General features: G+C 44.0%; 1 protein-coding gene across 1 annotated transcript; it reads right to left on the reverse strand.

Moving 5' to 3' along the window:
* Window positions 1-20399: 20399 nt before the first annotated feature.
* LOC310673411 (enhancer of rudimentary homolog) lies at window positions 20400-21095 on the reverse strand. Its single transcript, XM_083431889.1, has one exon. The coding sequence runs from the start codon at window positions 21059-21061 to the stop codon at window positions 20747-20749; it is 315 nt and encodes a 104-aa protein (XP_083288015.1). The 5' UTR covers window positions 21062-21095; the 3' UTR covers window positions 20400-20746.
* Between the last annotated feature and the right edge of the window lie 119 nt (window positions 21096-21214).

The raw sequence follows: 21214 nt of genomic DNA on the forward strand, positions 1-21214 counted from the left end.
GTCGACCAAACTCTTGGATCAGTTCTAAGGCTCTTTTCACACTGGATTCTGGCTCCTGTAATGTCAGAACTAGGTCATCTGCAAATGCTCTTAATTTATATTGTTTAGCTCCGACCTGAATCCCTCTGACCAATTGGTCCTTTCTAATCATATTCAGCAACACCTCCAGGACTGATATAAACAGCAAAGGAGAAATTGGGCAACCTTGTCGCGTACCTTTCTCTATTCTGAACTCCTCAGTGATTACACTGTTTACAATTAACTTAGCTTTTTGTTCAGAATAGATTGCACCTATACCATTTTCAAATTCCTGACCTACCCCCATACTTTGGAGATTTTTCTTCATAAAACTCCAAGAAATATTATCGAAGGCCTTCTCCGCATCCACAAATATTAGAACCGCCTTAGTATTTATTTTTTCTTGTAAAAATTCCAGAATGTCTATTATATTCCTTACATTATCTGATAAATGTCTTCCTGGGAGAAAGCCTGCTTGGTCCTTATGAATCTCCTCTATTAAAACCTTCTTGAATCTTCTAGCCAGAATATCTGCAAAAATTTTGTAATCCACATTAAGTAATGATATTGGGCGGTAGTCTTTGAGTTGGTGTTTCTGAGTCTCTACCTTTGGTATAAGTGTAACAAAAGCTTCTTTCCACGTATCTGGTGCCTTCTCCCCCTGGAGTATTTTGTTACAAACTTCTTTCAATGGCTGAATTAGCCAGTCTTTCAGTGCTTTATAATATCTAGCAGTCAGTCCATCGGGTCCTGGAGACTTGCCCAGTTGCATATTCTGAATGGCACTCTCGACCTCTTGGTCTGTTATGCTATAATTCAATTTCAATCTATTCTCTTGAGATATTTTCGGTAGCCCATTCGCTTTCAAGAATTTCTCTATGTCTACTTCCTTCTGGGGTTGTTGAGAATAAAGCTGTTTAAAATATTTTTGAAAAGCGGTCCTTATTTCTGTAGGGTTCTGAATAGTTTTTCCTTCCACTTCTAGATTTGTTATTGTATTCAACTTTTGTCTCTTCTTAATTTGCCAAGCCAATAATTTCCCACACTTGTTTGCAGATTCAAAAGTTCTCTGTCTCATTTGTCTGATCTTCCACTCAATCTCTTGATTTACCATTTGCATATATTCCACTTGATATAATTTAATCTCTCTTAGAATTTCCTTTGAATTTGGCTTTAATCTCAATCTCTTTTCTCCTTCATTGATCTTTTCCAAGATCTTTTCCCTTCTTTCCTTTTGTAATCTCTTTTTAAGCGTATTTTGTTGTATCAAGAACCCTCTCATAACAGCTTTACTTGCATCCCATACGATTCTTTTCTCCACCGTCGTGTTCAAATTTATCTCGAAATAGTCTTTCAAAGTTTTCTGGGCCTTTTTGTTCACTTCCTCATCCCTGAAGAGAGAGTCGTTCATTCTCCATCTGAAAGAACCAGTTGGTAGTAAGTTCATTCCCATCTTTACTGCATTATGGTCGGAGCAAGTTTTTGGGCAGATTTCCACCTTTTTGAGCAGGACTGGTTTCAGGACCCTGGACAGAGTACCCAGTGACGGAGCTCCTCACGTATTTTTAGGCCTTGATTGATCTATCTGACGGTGCTGGTAGAAAGTATACTGGACAATTAGGTTTAGCCACCATTTTAATATCCCACAATGCCATCTTTCATTGGCAGCTACCTCCAGCACTGTACCAACAGGGCTGCAACAGGAATTACAGGTGTGTTTAAGGCAAGTGTCAGCAATGAGCCCTGCCAGGGCCTGGGGCCTCAGCAGCCACCTCAGGATGCCTGATGCCAACTGTGGCTCTTTTAATATGATGAAAACTCTCAGCCACCTGACCCATTAGACAAATGGGGGTTTCTACATATCACATTCAATGAGTGTATAATCTATGTGCTTGCCTACACAACTGAACTGTACATGTGTACAGTTGTTCGCATCTAGCATTCAACTGTAGAGTGTGTACTCACACCCACAATACAACTTGAGCTATACACATCAACAACAACAACAATAATAAAATTTTATTTATATCCCGTCCTCCCCAGTCGAAGCCGGGCTCAGAGCGGCTAACAACAATAAAATGATAAAACTTTCTAAAATCATTCCATTATAAAATTAAATCAAATCAGATTAATGGCAACCATTGGGCTAGAGTTCTGTAAGGTTTGCCAAAGGAGGGAGTCAGGCTGTGCCCTGGCCAAAGGCCTGGTGGAACAGCTCTGTCTTGCAGGCCCTGCGGAAAGATGTCAAGTCCCGCAGGGCCCTAGTCTCTTGTGACAGAGCGTTCCGCCAGATCAGAGCCACAGCCGAAAAAGCCTTGGTTCTGGTTGAGACAAGTGCATTGCAGAGGGGTGGACTAGATGGGAGGACTTCCAGCTCTACAATTCTCTGTTTCTAAGTGCACAGTCTTTCACACAAGCAGTCCTACATGTGTAGAGACAGCTTCTGCCTGTGTAAAACATGACAAGTCTACACGTCTATCCTCTTCAGTTATGACAAGTAGGGTATGAGAAAGATTTTGTTTTCAACTAGCCAGCTTTCAACATGTGATAAAATCTTGGTTGGGTGGGAACAAATCCAGGGAGAAAGGCAACAATTTAGATTCAACAGCATTGTTAACAAGCATAAATAGATGGAAACCTGCACATTTCTCAAGCACATATTATTTAATAGGCTCCAGTGTATCACAGGAGTTAAATCTGGGCTTTCTATTCCTATCTAAATCACTTTTTAAACTGAAAAAACCAATCAGCTGCTTCAAATTTGGAATAGAGGAGCTTTAAGTCAGAAGCTCAACATCAAAAAAAACTAAGATCATGGCCACTGGTCCCATCCCCTCTAGGCAAATAGAAGGGGAAGAAATGGAGGCAGTGAGAGGTTTTACTTTCTTGGGTTCCATGATCACTGCAGATGGTGACAGCAGTCACAAAATTAAAAGACGCCTGCTTCTTGGGAGAAAAGCAATGACAAACCTAGACAGCATCTTAAAAAGCAGAGACATCGCCTTGTCAACAAAAGCCTATATAGTTAAAGCTATGGTTTTCCCAGTAGTGATGTATGGAAGTGAGAGCTGGACCATAAAGAAGGCTGATTGCCGAAGAATGGATGCTTTTGAATTATGGTGCTGGAGGAGACTCTTGAGAGTCCCATGGACTGCAAGAAGATCAAACCTCTCCATTCTGAAGGAAATCAGCCCTGAGTGCTCACTGGAAGACAGATCCTGAAGCTGAGGCTCCAATACTTTGGCCACCTCATGAGAAGAGAAGACTCCCTGGAAAATAACCTGATGTTGGGAAAGATGGAGGGCACAAGGAGAAGGGGATGACAGAGGACAAGATGGTTGGACAGTGTTCTCGAAGCTACCAGCATGAGTCTGTCAAAACTGCAGGAGGCAGTGGAAGACAGAAGTGCCTGGCGTGCTCTGGTCCAGGGGGTCACGAAGAGTCGGACACGACTAAACAACAACAACAACAACAAGCTGCTCCTTAAGTGCTGACAGAAATACTTCTTTGCCAAAATGGTTAGTTGCATTGCACTTCAAACGACTCACTTTGGCAAACAGTGCCATCTACTGAAGGGAAAAATATTTCTGTTTTGAAAGCTGCTATACAGAAGAGGAACAGCAGACAAACTCTAATCTTAGAAATGTTTTTACCAATAAAAAGATAAAACAACAGGGAAGGATGGATTTACCAATTTCAGCTTCTCTCAGTTATGTATTTTTCCAATTTTTCCACTTTGCTCCATTTCTGCATCAATTTGCAATTTTTTAAAAAGTCAGTACAAATGTGTGTATACAGTTTTGTACAGATGTCAACTAACACATCCCTTTTGTTTGCAGTTTTACCTAATATACACATTTTTGTAAGCAATTTCCTCTGATATAACACATTTTTGCACAGTTGCTTTGCATTATGGCATGCATCCCACCCACCCTGCCATATGCATTATTATTATTATTATTATTATTATTATTATTATTATTATTATTACTATTATTTTGTTGCAGTGCTCATCACAAAACGTAGAGAAGTGTAATTTTCAAAGGATGGCCATGTTTCAATCTGCCCATTGTTTCGGGAATTGCGAATTAGGTAGATTTGCATTCAAGCTGAACACGTCTCCTTCATTCCTATGCTACAGATATTTCTCCTCCCTGGCCCTACCATTAGGCCAGGCTGACACTTGCCTCAGGCAGCAGATGCTGGAGGGTGGGGAAGAGTGGCGAGTTATTAGCACAAGGAGCTGTGTGGCTTGCCTTGTGTCCCACAAACTAACCTGCTCCAAGTTTGGCAGAAGGCTCCTTTGCCTCAGGCAGCAAGTTGTATTGGGCTAACCCTACACCTCAGATACAAAGCTTTTCATGAAATCAGTTCACATATGCGGAGCTGTAAATCTTCCAAGTGTTGACAAAACACATGGCCTTAGGGATACAAGAAGGCATCACTTTCTGTTCCACCCTGTTCTTCCTGCACGCAGCTCTGTTTCTCTTCCACTGCAGTTCATATACTACCCAAAAGTGCATTAATTGTCTTGCTGCTTGCCTGTGGCAAAATTGCATGATTAATTACATAAATTAGGTTACCATTATGCTATTCTACCCTATTCATTTCAATGCAAAGCAGGGGGGGGGAGTTAATCAATTATGTATTGCTTGTGGACTGAGAGCATCTACAATGGATCATAGTCCCCGGATTGATTTCTATTCCAGACGTGGGACAAATAAGTGAACACCGACATTCCCTGCTCCTGTTTTCATCGGAATTCTCTGGCATCCCTGTGTGTTCTCCCTGGCTATATGACTCGCCTGCCTTTTGCTGCAAAAAAAGAGATCGGGGAAAATGTAACGCTCACAAGCAATAGACCTAATCCAAGACATTTGTATCATCAGAAAACTTTTTAAAATGGACACAGCAATTGAAGGGAGATTTTCCAATTTCGAAAAGGCACATGTAATAATTAAACCTAGTAAGAATAAAACTGTAAAGCCAAACAGAAAACAATAAAGGTGAGTATGGTTGTTTCTGGGTTGTTATTCCAGCTCCCCACCTTGAAACCTGTGAGGTACAAATTTCGCCTCACAACAGCTAACAGATCCCCTGCATTGAGCAAGCCAAGGGTGTGAAAACTCCAAATCAGCCTTCAATTGGGGGAGGAGGGATGTGTAATGGCAGCCAGGGAGGGAAGTCGAAAAACAGGACAGGGCAAATGTGGGGAAGGACAGGATTTAGTCTAGACAAACAACGCTGTCTCCATCTTCTGCTTTAATAATCATCAGGTTGGGAGGGAGAGGTTTCCAGAGGCAGCCAGGAACATATTGTTACTTGCAGAACATAACCTACATTGATATGTACATAGACTTGTAAGGCACTTCAAGGGTCATCCAGTCCACCCCCTGCAATGCAGGAATCTCAGCTAAAGCATCCGTGACAGATAGCCATCCAACCTCTGCTTAAAAACCTCCAGGGGAGGAGAGTCCACCACCTCCCGAGGGAGACATATTCAACTGTAGCTAGCCATGCTAGCAGGTGTTGAAGGAAACTCTTGAGAGTCCCGTGGACTGCAAGAAGATCAAACCTCTCCATTCTGAAGGAAATCAGCCCTGAGTGCTCACTGGAAGGACAGGTCCTAAAGCTGAGACTCCAATACTTTGGCCACCTCATGAGAAGAGAAGACTCCCTGGAAAAGACCTTGGTGTTGGGAAAGATTGAGGGCACAAGGATAAGGGGATGACAGAGGACAAGATGGTTGGACAGTGTACTCGAAGCTACAAACATGAGTCTGACCAAATGCAGGAGGCAGTGGAAGACAGGAGTGCCTGGTGTGCTCTGGTCCACGGGGTCACAAAGAGTCGGACACGACTAAATGACAGCAATTATACACACATTCAAGAGTGATAAAGAAATATACACTTGCAAGTCAAAGGCATGAGTTGAAGTAGGCAAGGGCATTTTTGCACTCAACCTTGGTGTGAATTAAAATAATTAAATGCACCCCTTAAGGAATCCAGCCCCGTCTCCAAAATTGGAGGAATGGGAGACTGGCGATACCCGTGCAGAGATGTTATTACTGGCCCTCTTCATGCTTTAAAAAATATCTGTATTGAATTAAGCTCTGAATATAATCGAGTGAGGCTAATATAGCCTTCTGCTGCAGCCCATTAGGAAGCTGTCTTTCAATTGTGTGAAGCTGTTCCTCTAGAAGAATCAGCCCCCTCAGGTACCTTACACAGACGGTGTCGTGTGCAGTGCAATAATAGCGGTGTAGGGATCACTGCACTTGCAGATGAAATATAGCTCCCTCCGGGTGGGAAGCCAGCACACTTTATGACAGCCAGGCGCACTACACAATATATGAGGATTGAAAGTGGTGGGTAACTTTATCCACTTGTAGCCAGAGTGGAATAAGGAAAGGTCACCATAGACTTTATTGTGCTGTAACTCACCTGCCAAGACTAATGCTTCCAGGAGAGAGAGAGAATCATTAATAGCAACTATCTTTTCCACCCCCCCCTCTCTCTCCTCCAGAAATAGCCACTGTCAAAGCTACTGATCTTATTGCCAGAGGGTAGGAAGAAAGGCAGGCAGGCAAAACTCCACTCTCACTTTACTTTAAAGGTATGCAAAGACCATTTGCACCTCCTCGACCCATCTTTTAAGGGATGCCCTGGGTAGCAGAGCCCCTTCTGCTAGAGATGTGCAACTGAAGGAGCTAGCTGGCAAATACAGGCAGGTGAGGTGAGAAACAGGCCGCCTTTCCACCAGATAAACATGGAGAAGGAGGAAGGGATTGAGGAGAGGTCACATTTAAAGGGAAAGGGAACTAATTCACACTTTCTTTCTGTCTTTTTTAAATCAGTTTTTATTGGTTTTCATACATAAGGTAAAGGTAAAGGGACCCCTGACCATTAGGTCCAGTTGTGACCGACTCTGGGGTTGCGGCGCTCATCTCGCTTTATTGGCAGAGGGAGCCGGCTTACAGCTTCCAGGTCATGTGGCCAGCATGACTAAGCCGCTTCTGGCAAACCAGAGCAGTGCACAGAAACACCGTTTACCTTCCCGCCAGAGCGGTACCTAATTATCTACTTGCACTTTGACGTGCTTTTGAACTGCTAGGTTGGTAGGAGCAGGGACCGAACAATGGGAGCTCACCCCATCGCGGGGATTCAAACCGCCGACCTTCTGATCGGCAAGCCCTAGGCTCTGTGGTTTAACCCACAGCGCCATCCGTGTCCCTTTTTCATACAAATATCATACATAATTCAACTGAACTAAACAATTGTTTTATAAATTCCCCTCTCCCCCTTGGCTTCCCTCCATTTCTGTTTCTGGTTTGTTAAACCACTTGTTGCATTCTGTTGCTTATATATAGTAGTATATCATCACATTGTTATCTTTCTTGTTCTCTCTAGTTACATTATCTATGTTTATTTAAACCCTGCCAAAGGGTTTCACTTTCTAAAACAATCCACAAAGCCAAAGACAGACATCTTTCAAAATTCGCGCTTCTCCAAATTTTGCAATGTAGTGAAAAGTTTGCAAAATTCATATCCCTGAGTAAAGCCTTCATTAAAAACACATGTAGTCATTAAAATAGCACAAAGGGGCATTATTTGCGGGAAAATATATATCTAGGAAGCATAACTGCAGGCAAAAATATTAGGAGAAAATTGCAATGAAAAGCTGATGAATTTTGTGAGGGGTTTTTTAAAAAAACAACAACAACAAACTGATATTGAAATGTGGAGAACTGAACTGAAAACCTGGAAGAACGAGAACCTGAGAGAAACCAAAACTTTCAGATTTGCCCATTGGTCAAATGTGGAGGGAATGGGAAGGCATTTTCCTACTTCCTGTCTAATAAAAAAACCCAACTTCCACACCAGTGGTTCTCCTCACAGCTTCACACTGATCCTGCAGTTTATCCTTCCATCTGGGATCACTGAGGGGAAAGTTGGCTGCAACTCTTTTGCCCATAATCCTTGGGAGTTGTAGTTCAACTCCCAAGATTCCAGGCAGAAATAGATCCTGCAGCACTGAGCTGCTGGCAGAGTCTTCTTTCGTGTTCAAAGGAACATGAGAAAGGAAGAGGAGTCTGGGAGAATCTCTCCAGTCACAAAGGAGTCACCACCTGATGCCTTGGTCTCAGCTCTAGGATAGGCTAATAGAGATTGTGAGAGAGAATCAGGCCCTTTTGAGCCACTTGAACAAGTTTTGAGGGTAGCAGTCCGTGACTCACCCATTCCTAATTGTTTCCATTTCAGGGCCTGGAACACGTTTTAAGATAAAAATACAGTGGTACCTTGGGTTAAGAAGTTAATTTGTTTAGGAGGTCCGTTATTAACCTGAAACTGTTCTTAACCTGAGGCACCACTTTAGCTAATGGGGCCTCCTGCTGCTGCCGCACCACCGCCGCACGATTTCTGTTCTCATCCTAAAGCAAAGTTCTTAACCAGAAGAACTATTTCTGGGTTAGCAGAGTCTGTAACCTGAAGCGTATGTAACCTGAAGCATATGTAACCCGAGGTACCACTGTAGACTTCCCAGACCCAGCTCAATCAAAGGCTGGCAGACAGGAATGATCTCTATTTGCCTGCTCTTTGTCCCCCGCTTATCTTGTTGTGAACTATGCTGCTTGCAGTCCAGCCAACACACTCTCACACAGCTTCCTTCCTCGCCCCCCGCACCCCAACACACTTTTTTGCAAAGGAAAATATGCTGTTTTTACATGGAATGGAGAATGGGGACAGAGTTGGAAGGTCCTCTTTGGGTTTGATGGTTAGGAGGGGGGTAAGCCCTGGCCAGATGATTTTCTTTCCTCTTTTCTTTTTTGCAAGGATTCTGAACAAGCGAGGGATGCGGTTCTTTCCTGTGCCTCCCGCTCCCCCCCCTCTCGTGGCTGGCAAATAATAATAATAATGATAATAACAATAATAATAATAATTAATTTTTATTTATACCCTGCCCTCCCCAGCCAGAGCTAGGCTCAGGGCGGCAAAAATCAGTAAAATTACAGTAAAAAACATAAGGGGGGGGGGGACCAATTTAAAATACAGGTTAAAATGCAATTTTAAAAAGCAGCGTCAGTTTAAAAGTACCCCATAAATCAAAATCAAAACTATACAGGGAGGGAAACATAAGGGTCAGACTGAGTCCAAACCAAAGGCCAGGCGGAACAGCTCTGTCTTGCAGGCCATGCGGAAAGATGTCAAGTCCCGCAGGGCCCTAGTCTCTTGTGACAGAGCGTTCCACCAGATCGGGGCCAGTACTGAAAAGGCCCTGGCCCTAGTTGAGACCAATCTAACCACTTTGCAACCTGGGACCTCCAAAATGTTGTCATTTGTGGACCTTAAGGTCCTCCACAGGGCATACCAGGAGAGGCGGTCCCATAGGCGGCCGCATAGGGCTTTAAAGGTCAAAAACCAGCTCCAGGCTGTTCTCCCTCCAGAAAGAGCTCTGTGAATCAGAACCACCGGCCACCCTCTTCATCTTCCTTGTGGGGAAGCAAGGGTGAAGGGAAAAGACTATGGCTCCTTCAACCCTCGTAGTGCTGCATCCAAACAATGCTCCTTCGTGGAGAGGAGACATGTGAAGAGGAGCTGGATCTCCCACTGTATTCTTCCTTCCCCTTCCCCCACAAAGGGAGGGAGACCACCATCAGCCATCCATCACTGGATAGAGCGGTGCACAGGAGGGTCTACTGATGTAAACAGCTTTGCAGAGCCCACGATCCTCCTTGCATCCTTCTGCCAGCTCGAAAGGAAGTTGAGCCCCATGGCTCCCAGTCCCCTTCCCTTTTGCAAAGATCTGCTTGGTGGAATGGAAGAGCGCATGTTGCCAAACCACCAGTGAGGACAACAAAACAAAACAAAAAACAAAACAAAACAAAACACAAAACAAAATAAAATACAAAACAAAACAAAAACAGACATTTTGGTAGGGTTGACAAAGTGAAAATAATAATAATTATGATTATTTATACCCCGCCCATCTGGCTGGGACTCCCCAGCTATTCTGGGCGGCTCCCAACAGAATATTAAAAACACAATAGAACATCATACATTAAAAACTTCCCTAAACAGGGCTTCCTTCAGATGTCTTCCAAAAGTCAGATAGTTGTTTATTTCCTTGACATCTGACAGGAGGGCGTTCCACAGGGTGGGTGCCACTACCAAGAAGGCCCTCTGCCTGGTTCCCTGTAACCTTGCTTCTCGCAGTGAGGGAACCGCCAGAAGGCCCTCAGAGCTGGACCTCAGTGTCCGGGCTGAACAGTGGTGGAGGAGACGCTCCTTCAGGTATACTGGGCCAAGGCTATTTAGGACTTTACAGGTCAGCACCAAGACTTTGAATTGTGCTCAGTTAAGTTGCTGAGCTTTCTTTTCTTTTCTTTTCTTTTTGCAAAATCCTCCCAAAATTTGAGACTTGGGAACTTTCTGAAAGGAAACGCACTAAAAAAAAATAAACACTTCTGGGAAAGACTGCCATCCATTCGGGTTTTACCAGACATTTTAGCCCTTTCCAGAAATCCCGCCAGGACACTATTTGCAAGGACACTATTTGCGATGGACAAATCTGTACATGTCGCCCGGAAAACCCAGATGTATGGCAGCTCTATCATCATCATTGTGATTAAAGATAGAGATGAATGAGGCTATAGGTCCATCCACCTCACACACCAAGGAGAAATGTCTTGCCAGAGACAACACTGCAAATCTCTGTAAAAGGGCTAGATCAGCCCTCAAAGAAAGCTTGTGCCAGATGTTTATGGGGAATAAGCAGATTTCCTATTGCTCTCTAATCATTATCCCATTGGTTTTATTTTTTTCAACATAGAAACAAGATTTGGAATTGCTCATATACTTTGTGTGAGGACAGCCGTCAGCCTTTTGCTGAATCATACATAGGTTATTTTCACTGCTGCCACCCCCCCCCCCAAAAAAGCTACAGTGCAATGAACTATAAAAAGCAGGTTCTCTTCAGGGTGGGTGGGGGGATATATATAAAAGCAATGAAGCACAGCCCCATAAGGCAGTGGGGGAGGGAGAGAGAGAGTGAAATTCAAGCTCTTGCTCAATAAACAAAGCAGAGACATGGACGCCTGCTTTGTGGTGCCTGTTTGGGTCCTTAGCTCCAGAGAGTTGGAAAGTGGAGTTGTTCCTAGAATGGGGCTTTGAAACTCATCACCCTCCAAGCTGAATCAGGACAGCTGGTTTGTAAGCTGCTGCCAATTCCACTGGCTCATCAACTGGGCAATAGAGCTGTGACAAGAGAGAACTCAGAGTCCCAGGCTGAATTATGCACCAAATTGCCTTTGTTCTCCCGACTCTGGTGTGATATTTAATTCATAAATGTTTGCTTTGAACATTGCCCTGGATTGTAGGTGCTATATGTTCTCCGTGAACATTTAGCATGTTTCCACTAGGTGGTAGCAGTAAACCACTCTAGAATGAACGGGAGATAGCAGAGGTGATTCCCATTCTGTTTTAAGGTGTCCAAGTAGATATACAAGTTACTGCCTTGAACTAATAATAATACAGTGGTGCCTCGCAAGACGAAAAGAATCCGTTCCACGAGTCTTTTCGTCTTGCGGTTTTTTCGTCTTGCGAAGCAAGCCCATTGGCGGATTAGCGCTATTAGCGCTATTGACAGTTTAAGGGCTAAAAACGGCTTTTTAAGGCTTAAGGGATTAGCGGTTTTGCTGCTAAAATGCTTTTAGCAGCTTAGCGCTTCAGAAAAAGGGGTTTTGGAGCGGAAAAAAACCTTAAAATTCTTCATCAATTTTCTTCTTGCGAAGCAAGCCCATAGGGAAATTCGTCTTGCGAAGCGCCTCTGCAAACGGAAAACCCTTTCGTCTTGCAGGTTTTCCGTCTTGCGAGGCATTCGTCTTGCGGGGCACCACTGTAATAATAATAATAATAATAATAATAATAATAATAATAATACCCTGCCCATCAGACTGGGTTACCCCAGCCACTCTGGGCAGCTTCCAGCACATATAAAAACATAATAAAACATCAAACATTGAAATGTAGTTTGAGAACAGCAACTGCTGTAGTTTCCCCAACACTCCAGAATGAAGTGATGAGACACCATTTGGATTTAAGAAAGGACCACAACTATCAGCATGTTTAGGTAGCTGTCTGAACACACACATGCTGTATCTGTACCTGTGCACTTGTGCTTCCTGTGCAAATGTGCTACCTTCTTCAGTAAATGCAAGCCAGCAACCTGCCAGCTTTCCCTTGGTGAATACTGATTTTGTGCAATTGCGCCAGTATTCCATACATCTCCAACATAGATGATCATCAAATTATAGAGTTGAAAGGGGCCACAAAAGTCATCTAGACCCTACAACACAGGAATCTTTAGCCCAACATGGGGCGCAAACCCACAACCCTGAGATGGTCTCATGCCCTCCTGACTGCTGTGATAGGGTCGCCATATTTCAAAAGTGAAAACCCAGACACAAAGGTTGTTGAGCTTTTCTGGGCAAACTTTTGGAGGCGCCCCCCCCCCCCCATATATATATATCCCCAAAAGTAAAGTTTTTGGAAATTCGCCAGAAAATCAGCACTTCCAATATGCACTGCCATACACCCAGGTTTTCCCAAACATTTTTACCAATTTCAAAAAATCTGGCTCAGACACCAGGAAATTCCGGAACATATAGCAGCCCTAAGACACAGCAAAATTGACTGGTTCTGGGGTCCTGAAACAGCCTGATGGTCTTTGAAAAAGATTATGTAATGAATGAGTGCATTTATGCAATAGACCCACGTCTCTGTGCTGTATTTTGATGGAGGAGGGGAACCGACTCTGGTCATTAACGAGAAGGCCAGGACATCAACTGGAAATGTTTGTGTCCAGATTGCTTCCTGGTTTCATAACTTGGTTGAGAGAGATCCTTCAAGCCAGCGTTTCTGGTGGCATGGGAAACTATGGTTTAAAAAACTAATATACCTTTGCTGAAGCTTGGTGCGCAAGAGAAAGAAGGAAAGGATTGGGGGAGGAAGGAGCCTGCAGGCACACCACTCATCAGACCAGGCAAGTGTGTTAAATGTTGTGCTGACAGCCCTGCTCAGAGAGAGTTCCTTATATTTGTCACACACTGCAACTTAGATCCCATTGATTGATCAGATTCCATCAAAGAAATAAAGGTGTCTCTCTGTGTGTGCTCATACCATAGCATGCCAAATGCAAATTGACTGAACAATCAGTCATATAGATTTGACAGCATGTTCTACAAATGTTCTCTGCTTACTCCTTTCACCACGGTAAATTAGAGGAAAGGGCTGGCTTGAAGCTACGGCTTCAAAGCCTGATATCCTTTCAAGGTGAGCACTACATAGGTGTTATTGATGAATTGGGAGTCAGGGACTAATTGTTCTCTAGCATGCATTGTGCTGACGGCGCGGGTGGGGTGGGGAGGAGGAAAAACCATCATTTAGCTTCTGCTCACCTCTAATTCTGCTGCCAGGTGTGTAAGCATCTTCTGTTGAAAAGGGTCAGCCAAGTAACTATCCCCGCTGAACATGCATAAAAAGAAGCTGAAAATCTTTAATGCAGATATTAATCCCAGGTACTCTTTGCAGAGAGGCTGAGATTGCTCTTGTGTGCTGCCTCTGGCTCCTTGATATGCTGCCAACCCCAGCAAGCCAACCCATCTATTATCCTGCATTTTGCCTTGGACACAAAACCACACAGTGATTTCATCTCTTTGCATGGGTTCGACCTCTGCTTCGACATCGGAAGCGAGTGGAGTGTCAGGTTAACACACACCACCACTGTGTGTCGTGTGAACTGAAGCAAGGGACGAAACAGCAGGAGAACAGGAAGACGGCTTCTGCGGATCAAGAGTATTTCAGCTTTATGGATTCAAGTAAAACAAAAGCAAAGGAAACAGTAAATGAGCACTTTATTGAACTGCCAAGGAACTGATAAGGTTCTTTATTGAGTCGTCTGCTGTTCGACAGACAGCTCTTCCCAGGCTGAGAGGAAAACTGGTGGCAACAGGATACAGTGGTACCTTGGTTCTCGAACTTAATCTGTTCCAGGAGTCCCTTCGACGCCCAAAACCATTTGAAAACCAAGGCGCGGCTTCCGATTGGCTGCAGGAGCTTCCTGCACTCAATCGAAAGCTGTGGAAGCTGCATCGGATGTTCGGCTTCCAAAAAATGTTCACAAACCAGAACACTCACTTCTGGGTTTGCGGCATTCAGGAGCTGATTTGTTCGGGAGCCAAGCCGTTCAAGAACCAAGGTACCACTGTATTTACTGGGACAGAGCGACTTTTGCAGCTGTTCTTAAAAGTTGCAAAACAATGAAGCACAGGACGAAGTGACAGAGAAATTTCTGTAGGTCTCCCTACATCTGAAAGGTTAATAAAGTTGTGGCCAATTTTAATCCCATAACACGTTGTCATGAGTCATTATTCCTCATGGGGGTCACCTGGGGTCTCCGCCTGGCCATGCAATAGCAGCCCACCCTATGAAAACCAAGAAAGGAGGAAAGCAGAGTGTATCCAGCAAAATTTGATGGGCACCAAGTTTAACAGTAAGAATGGGCATATGCAATTAAAGCTTCTCAGAACACACACACACAAAATCTCTCTAGCTTGCATAGTATTTTTTGTGCTGAAGCACATAAATTATTTTGAGGAGCACAAGCTTTTAAAAAGTTTGCTTGCACTGCTGCACTGAAATGTTTTACCATTTATGTAACATGGAAGCATTTAAAACAAAAGCAAAATAACAACCCTGGAATTTAGGGTGAAACCTGCAGACCCACCACAGCAGAAATGTGCTCCCAAAATCAGGAGCAGAGAGACTTAGAGGAATCTTCAATTAATCTTTTATTACCTTCTTTCAGAGTATTCCCCCATTGCTCAGACAAGTGAAAAGTGGCAAAACCTGATTCTCTGAGACAAATGAAGTATACAAACATGTTCAAGAGTAACTCCTGACTCAGACTTAAGACAACAAATCCAGTGAAATCAACAGCAGGACTAAACAAAGGGACTGAGCATGAGAAAACACGAGGAACCTGATTAAGTGAAGAAATGTTCATTACCAGAACTATGGCAAGAGGGATTGAAGGCCGTATAGATCTTCTGGCTCTGGGGCAGGAAACAAAATTCTCAATGGAATGGCTCTGATGATAAGAATCTAAATTAGGAAATCTTTAAAATTGATCTATCACTAGTGTAGCTTCTTTAGCCCTTAATATGCTCAATACCTTTCAGTTAAGTAAGCCGGTCCTGCTTTATTCTGTCTCTCTCTTTGACTTTCTGTTGTGTGTGTGTGTGTGGCTGAACATAAACAGATAAACAGATCAGGATAAAACTATACGGTAAATCAGTCGAAGTTGGGAAATGTTGATACAAAAAAACAGGGATTAAATATACATTTTCTCTGGGAAATAAGTTTTAAGTGCTTATACTTCCCATCACAACACAAAACATACTTTTAAAGCACATTAGACAAACATTACATCAGCATGTCTTTCCCACCACAAAATATTTCCAAGCCTGTTTTTATCTATGTATACGTCTGGCATATTCAGGTTCTTTTATTAGGTACTGCGCTACAAACAAGCGGACCGACTTCTGCAGTCAACTCCTTTGTGTCAAGCCTGAGAAATTGAAATCCATTCTTATGCCTGGAAATTACTTCTGTTATTATCTAATTTCCGCCTTTCATGCCATACAAGCCTAGGCTTGAGGATGACGTTATCCGCCGTGCATAAACAATCTCAAGTGGGAATGCAATTCGGGGACATCTTAATCCTTCGTTATATATGTTTTTAGATCCTTCTACATTTCGAAAAAGCCAGGGCTTTGGAAACAATCACAGCAGGGAAAGGAGAACACAGAGTGCAATTAAGAAGTCAAGCGGCTGGATTTCAAACAAGGTGAAGAAAGACAAGCTCCCTTTTGGGGTGCTGTGATGTGGGCAGAGTGAATATGCACAGGATGCAGGCTCTACCCATGACCTTGGCATATACATGGGATGCGGGTGGCGCTGTGGTCTAAACCACTCAGCCTCTTGTGCTTGTCAGTCAGAAGGTTGGTGGTTTGAATCCTCATGATGGGGTGAGCTCTCATTGCTCTATCCAAGCTCCTGCCAAGCAAGCAGGTCGAAAGCACACCAGTGCAAGTAGATAAATAGGTACAGCTGTGGCAGGAAGGTAAACGGTGTTTCTCTGTGCTCTGGTTTCCATCACAGTGTTCCGTTGTGCCAGAAGCAGTTTAGTCATGCTGGCCACATGCCCCGGAAAGCTGTCTGTGGACAAACGCCAGCTCCCTTGACCTGAAAGCCAGATGAGTGCCGCACTCCACAGTCACCTTTGACTGGACTTAACTGTCCAGGGGTCCTTTACCTTTTACCTTACCTAGGCATATATATACACACACACACACACACACACATACACACACACACACACACACACACACACATCTGAAAGAGAGATAGACAACCTGCTGCTCCTCTTGGATTACACAAATTCTGGGGCCACAGGTGCCAATTTGCACCCAACATTAGTGTCACGCGTGTGATGCGCATTGTGTGTGCATGACATTATGCGTGTGACATCTGTCACTTTTGGAGAGGCCGACCAGGCCTCCTCGCGATATGTCTGTGTGGCGTCTCCCGATGCTGCGCGGCATGGGGTGTCATCCCGCCAGGCCTCATCTACCCCCCTCAAGATGTTGGGGGGGGGAAGCTGAGTCCCATTCCAGTGGACATTGGGGGCAGCTGTAGAGACTTCAGCTCCATAGAGATGGCATGCCTTTCTGCGGCAGAGAATGAAAGGTGCCCCAAATTCCTATGGCAGTCAGGAAAAGATGCTGCAGGATTAAACTGGAAGGTGCAAGAAGGGAATCTCACTGATGTTGGTCCTTTCTGTTGGGAGTAGGCCCGCTCTCACACCCTCAGAGTGTGGATTTAGGGCAGAGGAACCGGGTGCAGAGCCTAAGGGGTGCCACAGTGCACTGCAATTATGACATTGGGAATTGAGCAGAAGAGAAGGCAAGATGGGGGGGGAGGACCACCAAATTCTGACCTTGCACAGGGTGCCGCTGAAATTTGAAAGACCAAAGTCCACCCATGCTCTATTAGGGAAGGGCCATAGCTCAGTAGTATAGCATTGTCCTTGTCCAAGCCCCAGCATCTCCAGGTTGGACTGGGAATGACTCCCATCTGAAAATCTGGAGAGTTGCTGCTTGTCGGTGTAGACAATATGGAGGACTGATGGTCTGACTCAATAGAAGGCAGCTTTCCATGACCCTTGGTTCTCCCTACAGGGTTTCCCTTCTCCCATGGAAGTTTATGCAGGAAGAAACCCTGAAGAACGGAGTTGGAGTGGGGATTAAGAAGCTCAGCCCCAACCCAACTCAGGGTTTTCTAAACTTGGGTGTCCATCTGTTTTTGGACTACAACTCCTATCATCCCTGGCCACTGGTCCTGCTAGCTAGGAATGATGGGTGTTGTAGTCCCAAAAGGGTTTGAGAAACCCTTCTCTAATTTCACACTCGCCAAGGGTTTTCTCCTACTTCAGTAGCAGCAAGCGAAGCTGTTTGGATTGGAGTGGGGGAAATGACTGAACCAAGCACCGGCATGCACACTCAGAGGTCTCCGGCTGGTCACTGTGATCAGTGCGCATCAGTGCCCAGAGTCCCCTGCTGTGACGCAATGTTGCCCAACGCCCACGGGCATGTTCCTTCAGCACAGCTGCGAGTACCCAGAAAGCAAATCAAAATATATCCCATTTAAAATTATTATGGCTTAGCTAAGACCAGGATCCAGGGAAGTTATATCCATGTGCAAGCAAGAGGTGTACCTGTGGCTTGGATTTTCTGTATTGGTTTCCGTCCAGCTATCAAAGATACAAGCTGCTGTTTTTATTCTGAAGGACTGCCTCGTCTCTTTGGAAGCCAGCACAAAGCTCCTGTACAGAATATGCTATCACCATTTCTTTGCAAAGTTGCAGAGAAAGGCATAATTGTTCAGAAACACAATCCACTGAGAAAGTAAGTGGGGGGTGGGGTCCAATCCACATAACTAGTCAGCACAGAAGCACATAACCAGTCAGCACAGAAGCTGATGCTTTTTTCTGTGCCAGGACAAAAAATATTTGCATTGTGCACAGATCCATGTTCCCAGATTCAGCTACTGAGACTTGTGAATGTAGCTTTGTTAGGAAAATCCTGCGAGGGTCAATCAGCTCTTTAGAAAGAGAAGCAAGGTGGGGGTGGGGGCTAGAATTAGATCTCCCTCTGCCACCCCCCCCCCCCGTGATTGCTGATTGTCAGGGCTATGTGTGCATAGTCCAGGCTGCAGCATGAACATCTCAGGCTGGAAGAGTTCACCTGGAAAATGTATCTCAGAGAAGGGACTGTATATATCACAAGAGCTGTGCTGAAAATTTCATAGAATCCTAGAACTGGGTCACCTAGCCCAACCTGCTGCGATGGAGGAATTGGAGGTAAAATTTCCAAAATTCATTTTTCAACCATTTGTCGAATGAAATCCTCCTGAAAGATAGGGAGGGCAGGATTCTTTGGCATTTTCTTTGAAAAAGCAAAGGAGGACAAGAAAATCACCTTGGCTACCTCATAAAGTTAAGTAAGGGCAGTGGCAACATTCTCCCCAAAATGCTAAACCACCTCTCCTGGTACGTCCCACGGAGGACCTTACGGTCTTCAAACAAAAACATCTTGGAGGTCCCGGGCCACAGGGAGGTTAGGCTGGCCTCAACCAGAGCCAGGGCTTTTTCGGCTGTGGCTCCAACCTGGTGGAACGCTCTGTCACAAGAGACTAGGGCCCTGAGGGACTTGACACCTTTCCGCAGGGCCTGCAAGACAGAACTGTTCCACCAGGCCTTTGGCCAAGGCACAGCCTGACCCCCTCCTTTGGCAATCCTCACAGAACTCTAGTCCAATGGTTGCCATTAATGTGATTTTGATTGATTTTAAAATGAATTGATTTTAGAATGCTGTGTTACTTTTATTCTTGTTAGCCGCTCTGAGCCCGGCTTTGGCTGGGGAGGGCGGGATATAAATAAAATTGTTGTTGTTGTTGTTGTTGTTGTTGTTGTTGTTGTTATTTGTTGAGACCCAGTAAAGGAAGCAGTTACCTCCTCCTGAAAAACTGGGCAAAATTTATATGCTAGTTCTACTACACACAAACAAACACAAGAACGAAGAAAAGCAGCTTGTAGGGAAATAATATTTTGGGGGAGACTGTTGAGAGGAGGGCATGAATTTCAACCCAGCATTATAACATCCATAAAATTTAGCCACTCACACCTAAAAGTATATTACGGCCTTTATGTATTTCAGAGAAACGGCAGAATGAGCAATAATCTAGGGAACAAAGCTGAGTAGGTTCTGTAAATGTCACAGAATCCGCCATTATTGGACTTGACATTTACGTTAGACTTCTCTTTATATTTCTCAGTGTCATATCAGGGAAGTGAATAAGCTAAGCTAATCACCACAGAAGTTGGGAGATTTACAGGGAGGCACCTGCTGTTCAGAAGTGCTTCTACGAAGGTCAAACAGGACATGGCACAAGGAATCCACCATTTTCTTCTCCGGTCGACCTATGGATCCTGGTTAGGGAACCTTTTTCTAGCTTAAAGGCCACATTCTCTTCCAAGCAACCTCCCAAAGGCCATGTTCCCGTGTTGGGCAGTGCCAGAGGCACAAGTGGGCAGAGCAACAAATATAAATTTTCATCATCATTTTAAATTTGCATACCGTCTTTCTATCTTACAATACAGTGGTACCTTGGGTTACAGATGCTTCAGGTTACAGACTCTGCTAACCCAGAAATAGTACCTCAGGTTAAGAACTTTGCTTCAGGATGAGAACAGAAATCATGCAGCGGTGGCGCGGTGGCAGCGGGAGGCCCCATTAGCTAAAATGGTGCTTCAGGTTAAGAACAGTTTCAGGTTAAGAACGGACCTCCAGAATGAATTAAGTTCTTAACCTGAGGTACCACTGTACTCAAGGCGGTTTACAAGCTGAAGAAACAAAAAATGTACATCTTATAACAATCTAATGCAATACAAAAATGTGATAATAAAACAAAACTTTTAAATAGGCAACCTACATCAAAAAAGTAGCATCCAACAATCCTCAGAATAGTTTCAAAAAATAATAATAACATATCAAAGTTATTCAGTTACAATAAATAATTTCTAAACTACAATTAATAAAATAACAACAAGGCACAGTACATAAAATAATACAATACAAATTGAGAAGCAGAGACTAGAGGGTGGAGCAAGGCAGGTAGAAGGAGGCCTTGCCTCCCCTCACAGTTCTGCCTTTAGGACCAGCTCCCTTATTTTTTTATTTATTTTTTTATCTAAAGAGTATTTATTTTATTCTTCACTGTGACTGCCTCCAAGAAATAACATTGGAAAACCCCCTAAAGAGGAGTACATGCAGCGAATGTGGTAAAGCAGAATTGAACAATCCCAGGAGTGAGGAACGAAAGAAGAACTGTCTAAGCAAAGACAATTAAACTAAAAGACCTGTGGAAGGCATATCCTTTTTTCTTCGAGTATTAAACTGAGAAAGTCCCTGGGAATTCTAACAGATTTTTGTCTCAGATACAGGCTAACAAGAATGAACAGGAGGACTACAATACAAAACTTTCACTACAGACCGCTGTACACACCTGTTGTCAAAACCCTTCCCTCAAAACCCCCTTAACCATGGTGTCTATTTGCTTGCTTGTTGAGCTTGTCTGCGGAGGAGGACATAGATCTTCTCCTTTATCCAGTCTTTATTGTATGGCTGGTATGTCTGAGTATCAGCACGGTAAACAAGGCAGCTGAGGTCAGCCAAGTCGTCAATGAAATCAAATAACTGGCTAATATCAAATGTAATTGAAGGGCTGTTAGGATTCATTCTCTTCAGATGCTCTTCATACATTTTACAGACTCCTTCCATGCATTCATTCACAGACTCATAATCAGCATAAGTCCTGCCTTCTGGTCGTTTGGTAGGTTGAACAAGCAAAATTGTGTGAGACATGGCGACTCGTTCCGTTCGGCTCAGGCACGAAGCACAAAACCAGGACCAGCTCCCTTATGAGGAATTTTAACTGTGTATAGTAGTGTCAGGGATGGGCTGGATGATGAAGAGTGGTAGAAGCCCCCCACCCCACTGGTCCCTCAGGGAAGGCAC

This window comes from Podarcis tiliguerta, assembly GCF_965153285.1.
Source record: "Podarcis tiliguerta genome assembly, chromosome: 3".
NCBI classification, from domain to species: Eukaryota; Metazoa; Chordata; class Lepidosauria; order Squamata; family Lacertidae; genus Podarcis; species Podarcis tiliguerta.